The 7,416-nt window shown below is 38.0% G+C and overlaps 1 protein-coding gene across 1 annotated transcript in view; it reads left to right on the forward strand.

Annotated features, from left to right (window-relative positions):
- The window catches only part of COG2 (component of oligomeric golgi complex 2), a 57,783-nt gene that overhangs the window by 43,343 nt on the left and 7,024 nt on the right, over window positions 1-7,416 (forward strand). The window contains exons 11-15 of the mRNA XM_009329238.1: window positions 1,217-1,278; window positions 2,605-2,756; window positions 4,192-4,392; window positions 5,227-5,299; window positions 6,512-6,654. Of these exons, the coding sequence (XP_009327513.1) occupies window positions 1,217-1,278; window positions 2,605-2,756; window positions 4,192-4,392; window positions 5,227-5,299; window positions 6,512-6,654 (631 nt within the window). The remainder of the gene's footprint in view (window positions 1-1,216; window positions 1,279-2,604; window positions 2,757-4,191; window positions 4,393-5,226; window positions 5,300-6,511; window positions 6,655-7,416) is intronic.

Consider the following 7,416-nt stretch of genomic DNA (forward strand, 5'->3'; position numbering starts at 1 on the left):
CCTTGCCATTCCTCCAATTATGTCAGTACAACTGATTGTGGAACTGTAGTGAACCCCACATTGGGTAAATTTTTTTCCTATGTTAGAAACATTCAGCAAAAACTATGTCATTGTTAAAAATCTGATTCCATTCTCTAGTCCTTTTCACCATAAGACTTAAAGACACTGCTCTGTCGGTGGAAGTGGTGCATAGGCAGGAATGAGGTTTTGAAGCCATTTCACAAATATTTCTAAAATAATGTTTAGTTGCTAAATGTGCATCTAGTCCATTAGCAGTTTGAACAAGAAAAGCTAGGTGGGCCTCTGTTCTGATCTGGAAATGACAGTTAAGAGGCTTTAAGAGGAGCCCTACAGTTCATAATTAGTAAGTTTGATAGAAAGGCTTACCGAGTTACTATGATGCACATAAAAGCAAGAAAGAGGAAACCAATGACAGTAGAACTTTCTATAGAGGAGCTTAAAATGATAGCTTTGTTTCAGCATTTAGAGGGAAAACCTGGTTAAAGAAGAATTTTATGCAGCTCTTGCTTGACAATTTTTAGATGAGGGAAATGCTATGTTGCTTATCCAATATGCTGTAAATATGGAAAAGTGTTAGAGGTTTTAATGTCAACTTTGCAGTTATACCTAAAAAAATTGGGGAGGTGGGATTTTTTTTTTTTTTTTTTACTTTTTTGAAGGGTGAATTTTTAAAAAAGGGGGTCAAGGCATCCTGTGAGGAACTATCGATTTTTATCAGGTACAGAATTGTTTGCAGAACCTTGTACCACTGTTCATTAACAAACATGTAGAAAGCTGAAGGCTCCAGTGTCACATGACATATCTGAAGGTTGGCTAAAGCAAGTATGAGGCAATGTGTTCACTTTTAGTTTAAAAACAGTAACAAAACAAAAAACTTCACTCCTCAAAAGAGCTGAGGAGTTGACACTCTGTGAGCTATCATTTTGATAATGTTTGCAACCGTGACTCTAATAATTTCCCAGAGCATAAGCTTCATATCTGCCTGTGAAATGTCAAAGGTTCTCTTTCAAGTGTTTGAATGTTGGTTTGGTTTATATCCCAATTTATGCTGGGCAAAAACAACCCCACATTTAAAATCTGTGTATGTGCATTGATAGCACATTGAAATAATAGTGAAATAAACATTGAAAAAATGTTCAGGCATCAATTTAAGCAGTTGTTGAATTGTAATATTCAAAACTTTTCTGTCTCTCAGATTCAGAGAAATAGCAGGGGCCTTAGAAGAAGCACTTTCAGATACACTAGAGGAAGCACCAGGTAAACTTCTATTGCAAAAAATAATTTCTCTGTTGTGAAGGAATCAGTGGTATGAGTAGTGGTGGTTACTGTCTGTCTATCAAGTATTTAGTGACATGCATCCCGTGGGTTCACATGAGCTTTCTGTTTTCTGATGGACTGATTAAACAGTAGAATACATTGTTATAGAGAAGGCAATATAAGAGTACTGTTCAGTGATCACTTTACTTTCTAAAAACACTCCTTTTGGCAGCAGCCATTAACATATTTGTTGGAACTAACCCTTCAGTGCAAGAAGAAACTAAATTGTCTTTTGGCATCTTCTAAGTGACAGCCAAAAGGCTATGCTGTGTTATTGGGGCATATTTTTCTTCATTGTTGTGGGGCTATGTAAAAGCAAAAATTACTATCTGTTGGCAGCATTTAGGCTTGCTATGGTTTACGGTGTTGGTGTCTGCTCCAAAAACATACACTGATTTATGAGCAGATGAGGAGGTGTGCACAGGAAGGGTTAGAGCAGAAGGGAAACCCTGGTATATTCATTAGAAGTATATTGTAATCAGAAAAACTTACTTCAGTTAACAGAGTAAATACTTATGAAGAAGGCAGCTAAGAGCAATATAAATATGTGTGTCTCTGTGTGTGTATATACACACACGCGCTCTCTGAAGAGAGCAAGGAGAAAAAAATCCTTATGAAGACAAAATGCGTAAATCCTACCACTTTGAGGTGTTTGCCTGGAACTTGCAGACACATTCCTTAGCTCTCAAATGGTGTGCTATAAAATGTTAGTGCATGAACTGCTTTAAAAGTGTTTGGTTTAAGTATGGATGTTCCTACTGTGTTTTAAATAAATATTTCTAGCAGATATCTCAGATATGATTGTGACAGGAGCGGTAGTTTAGTGCTAAGGGAGTATTACTGTTATGGCTGGCAAGCATGTCTAATATAACTTCTTCATAAGACAGACAAAAATTATCCTGGAAACGTTATCTCCTTAAGTGGATTATTTGGCCAAGCTGCTCCTGCCTTTGTTGCAGGCAAATTCTCATTTGTTGCTTTTGCCTGCACAGCTACAGCAAGGCTTAGTGGAATTTGAAATGTAAAGCAATGAGGAGCTAATATTTTAAGAGTTTTTTTCAGACAATGCTTAATAAATCCTCTTTGCTATCTTTGTGATTGTGCCTATTTGGAAGACTTTTTATACTTATTTTTTTAAACCCCCCCTTTTTTTTTTAAACCCCTCCTCCCTTTTTTTTTTTTTAAGTCTCAGGTAATGCAATTACACTGATGTTACATCTTTTAAAAATGTGCTTAGGAACTTGACCTTTGTCTGATTGTTTCTAGCTGGCAGCTCATACTGTCTTTTGGCCACTCACATGGTCTGGATGAGTCTTCTGAAGTGCTGGTCAGATCAAATGTTTTTACCATTATTAGCACACCGTCTGTGGAAACTCAGTCTGCAAATTTTGGCGCGCTACTCAGTGTTCATTGGTGAGGTAAGAGAACAGCATGCTTATGGTTTTGGTGATTGGGTATGTCCATCAATGAGACCTTTTGAAACAAAGTATGTGACCTCTTTTTAAGCGCTTTTTTTCTGAACTTAACATTCTTTAACAAGAACACTTTCAACCAGTTCATGAGTTTGTTTTATAAAAAGTATCACTGCAAAATATGTTATTAACCATAAATATCAGTGCTGCCATGGTATTGCTGTCTGATGGTTGCCAAGGCTGTACTTCCATGTATGCTTAAGGCTGCCCCTGCCACTGAAAGAAGTAGCCACAATCTTTTGGTTTTGTTCTGTTTGTGTAAGTGTTTACTCATTGATACAGTGAACAAGGTTGTGAAACTGAGCCAGGTGAAAACTAACCCTGCAAAAAAAATAAAAAAAGGGGGTGAGTTAATCCAGGTCAGTTGCTTAGTGTTGAGACTGTAAAACTGGAAGTTTCATGGGCAACTGACTCAACATCAATGATTCCCTGCTTCTGAGCAGGAGAGGTGGTGCTTTGCTCTTCTACTTCCTGCTCCCAGCCATACAAGTTTCCCCCTGTTTCTTGTGTCATAGAAAGACAGCGTGATAGAATAATTGGGATTTAAAGAGACTTCTGGAGGTCATCTGATCCAAATTCCTGCTAAAAACAGGGCCAGCTTAGATAAGGTTGTGCAGAGCCTTTTCAAGTTGAATTTTGAGTATATCCAAAGATGGCGATTTCATGCCCCTCTGGGAACCCTGGTCTAATGACTGACCACATTCTCCTCATATTTGATCAGAATTTCCCTTGCTACAGTCCATGTCCATTGTCTCTTACTCTGTCATTGTACCTCAAGGAAAAGTCTGATTCCATCTTCTCTATACATGCCCCTTAGGTAGTTGAAGACAGCAGTAGGATCTCCCTTCATCCTTCTCTTAAGACTGAATGACTCGGTTCTCTCAGCTAAATTGGCTCATGAAAAGTACTGATAAGTACCAGAGTTAAAGCAGAGTAGTTGAGTGAAGCACATGCCTGACAGCAGAAGACTTGAGGAGGTGGGAGAAAGGGGTTGTTTGAGAGCAGTGAGTGGTTCTGACTTTTGTATTCCAGCATATGAAAATAAACTGTGTTTCTGTGAAGCAGATAATGATCAAATTTTTGGTCTTGCACATTCCTCCAGTGCAGTAGTTCGTTTGAACACCACACAGGTGAAAATCGCTGTAGAACTGGACTGCCCTCTACTATAGTGACAACTTTGCTGCAAATCATCCAACTCCTTAGAGCACCAAAAAACGTTTTAAAAATATCTTTTTTAACATAATTTAGGAATGCTAATATCCCTTGTAAGTGTGGCATTCTAACGCTGAAAATGTACAAATCCTTTGTGTACTGTTTCTGTTTGTCCAACTTTAATTGCCTGCACTATTGCTAGGGTTCACATCTCAATTTGATGTTTCAGGTTTCTGTAAGGCCCATTTCCTGTGAGAATACGAAGGAAAGCAAAAAATTTGTGCCAGTTGGTAGAAAGGAATCTTCTGTAAGCCTCAACCCTGTTGAGGACCAAGGGCATGGGTCTTCTCCAGAAAGTCAACCATTGCTTTCTATATCTAGTACTCAGTTGGTATGTGTCGCTGCAGATCTGGACAAACTCCAGGATCAGGTTTGTGCCTGTGACTTTACATACAAAAGAGTCTTCCTTGATCTATGTGCCAATATTGTTTGGCATCTTGTTAAGGACATTAAACTGTTTAAAATAATCTACCATAAAGCTGTTTTTTTATCTTAAATACTAAAACTGCAGTAGTCTGATATAGAAAATGCTATCTGAAATAAATGGTCTACTCTATGCTTATTTGGAATGGCAGACTACAGAGAAACCACTTCAGGTATTTAAACTCTTTTTGTCAGTAGCTGCTGGACTTAACCCTTAAAAGAATATGTTTCTGCTCGTTTTTGGTGCAAAGCCTCGCTGTCCTAGAGTCTTACCTTTGCTAGTAAAATCTCTGTTGCAGCTTGGAGTGTGGTGCAATATTCAGCTTTAATATTATGTTCTCTTTTAAATGTTTACTGATTTTAGTCTTTGAGGTTAAAAAAAGGTTTTATCATCATGATTATACTTTACTAATGATCCAGAATCTTGACAGGAGATGTATGGTATTAATCTTCTTTCAGTGAGGATGACTTCTGTGTATTTTTCATCAATAAGGCTGAAATTTCTGTGATTTGTGAAGTTGTAAGTTGCATCTGGGTTGATAATATTTTGTTAATTCTAAATTATTTCCTCCAACAACAATAGTAAGGTAGGGGATTTAGTGCATAGGCTTTAATTCCTGTGAATATTATATTCTTCTAGTACTGGTTTCCCATAAATGCAGTAAAAAAATAGAAAAGATTGAAGGTGTCTTTTGATGCACTGGAAACTTACAGAATGCAGGAAGAGTAATTAAAATATGTTTATAACATGACTGTATCTCTCTTGGGTTTTTTTGTTCAGATTCTTGACATCTTAGAAATGATTAAACCAAAACTTGAAATGATTGGCTTCAAGAACGTGTCTTGTATTGCAGGTAAAGCTGAGAGTCTGAATTCAGTCCCTTTCCCCTTTCTCCCAAATCCCCTCTGCCAACCAAACAAAATCAGCTTTTACACACAGATTCATTATTTACAATGAAAAATTTGAAAATACTAATGTGTTTATTACTTAATGAAGCTGCTTTAGGTTTAAATTGTTAAGTAGAAACTATCTTGAACCGACATGTTAAGTCTGGAAAACATTTGATTAAAATTGAGTCTGAAATGCTTTGGGTTTTTTGGGGGGTGGGGTGTTTTTTGTTTTGTTTTTTTCTATTGGAAGTAACTTGCTATGGTCCAGTAATTAGGATGCTTTTCCAGGAAGTGGGGGGACCTTAGACTAGAAGATTCGTATCATATCTTTAAACGCCTACCTGTAAAGGAAATGGGGAAGAAGTAAAGAGAGGCTTTCCGTTATCCAACTGAAACTAAAATAATTTTCTAAAAAGATTTTTCTCTCTGGCCTGATGAATCATGTAAGGAGAAGAGTTATCAAAGTTTCATAGTTAAATGCCTTAACTTCAGAGGACAGAAGCAATTAATTATTTTAGCCTCTTGTTTTCTGTTTGTTTTTTTTTATCTGATCATTCTTTATGTGAAACATGGAGTCTGATTTTAATTTAGTGATTAAAACCAGGCATGTAGTAGCTGGGTGAGTGAACTAGTCCCTGTCTTCAAGTACAGCCAGAAGTTCTGTGCTGTGAATTCCACTTAAATCTCTAAATCAGGATTATTGGTGGATGTCCATGTCCATAAGAGAGGTAGGAGCTTGTGCACATCCCCCATTCAGTAGATGGTGTGGTGTCAATCACAGCTTTGAGTTGAGCACGTTTCAGTCACTCCATAGGGAATTTAGGTACTGTGAGAAAGAATGTCACAACCACAGTTTCCATGGTAGGTCAGAGCCTTTTGATTCAAGCTCCTTGCAACATAGGTAATACTGAAAAAACTGTGAACCTGGAGAATTTTACTTTACCCCTTTTTTTCTTTCCTTCCCTCCATCTGTTTTTCTGGCTGAGGAATGATTGACGTTACTAGAGATGTTTTCTAAATGGCTGGTGTGTATTTATTTAGTAAGCATCCTCTATTTGACACCAGCAGCCATCTAGGATAGTGAGTGAGATTGAGATGATGGGGGGGGCTCACATAATTTATGTTGTGATTGGGCAGGTAGCTCAGTTTAAACTTTAGCATTTTTACTTCAATAGGAGCCTTGGAAGACTCAAAGAGTTCTTTATCAGCCTGCATGCCTACCTTGAATAACAGGATTATCCAGGATCTCAGTGAGTCCTCCTTCGCTTACCTGAAGAGTGCACTGGAAGTTCCGAGATTATATAGGAGAACCAATAAGGTCAGTGCTGGTTGCAGATGAAAAAATAAATCTCAGAAAGACCTGTGCTAAGAATGTTAACTAGGCAGTACGTTTGAGTTCTTCAGGCCTGTCCATTATCTGCTTGACAGTCAAGGACCCTATTGAATACCTTGAGATAGTTTAGTGATTTACTGTTTACCTCATTGAAAAGGAAAAAAAGTAGGTATTTTCAAAATTTTATGTAGGGTAACAATGATGAGGGCACAGGCCTGAGATAGAAGAAAGGGCAAGGAGTAGAACTGTTGATGTGCAAAAGAAAAAGGGTTAATGAGAACAAATGTGTTTCCCTTGTGTCATAGCATATACCGTAAGATGCAGTGCTGCTGAATGGCAGGCTTCTTTTGGAGGGATGACACTTCTGCCTGCTATGTCAAGAAACTTCCTCTCAGTGAGCTAGCTGCTTGGATTTGATTAAAGAAGTATCTTGCACAGAAGGAACAAGATGAGAATGGCTAGAAAGAGTAATTTGTTGAGAAACTAATAAAAAGTAATGGTGAAATATGGTACCAAAAATGATTGTCTGATCTTGGCTTGTTCTACTACTGTAACTTGCCTTTGCCAGTCTGCACAGTCATGTTGGTAGTTAGCTTGGTTATATTCAGGCAATAGAAAAAAAATTGAGTAACAGGGACCACAGACTACTACATCCTTGCCTAATTTGAACACAGAAGGCAGGCTGAAATAGGCAAGGCCCATTGTTTGTGGGGTGGTTTAGGTTGGGGGGGGGGGGGGGGGGCCCGG

Source organism: Pygoscelis adeliae, unplaced genomic scaffold (assembly GCF_000699105.1).
Source record: "Pygoscelis adeliae isolate BGI_AS28 unplaced genomic scaffold, ASM69910v1 Scaffold77, whole genome shotgun sequence".
Lineage (NCBI taxonomy): Eukaryota > Metazoa > Chordata > Aves > Sphenisciformes > Spheniscidae > Pygoscelis > Pygoscelis adeliae.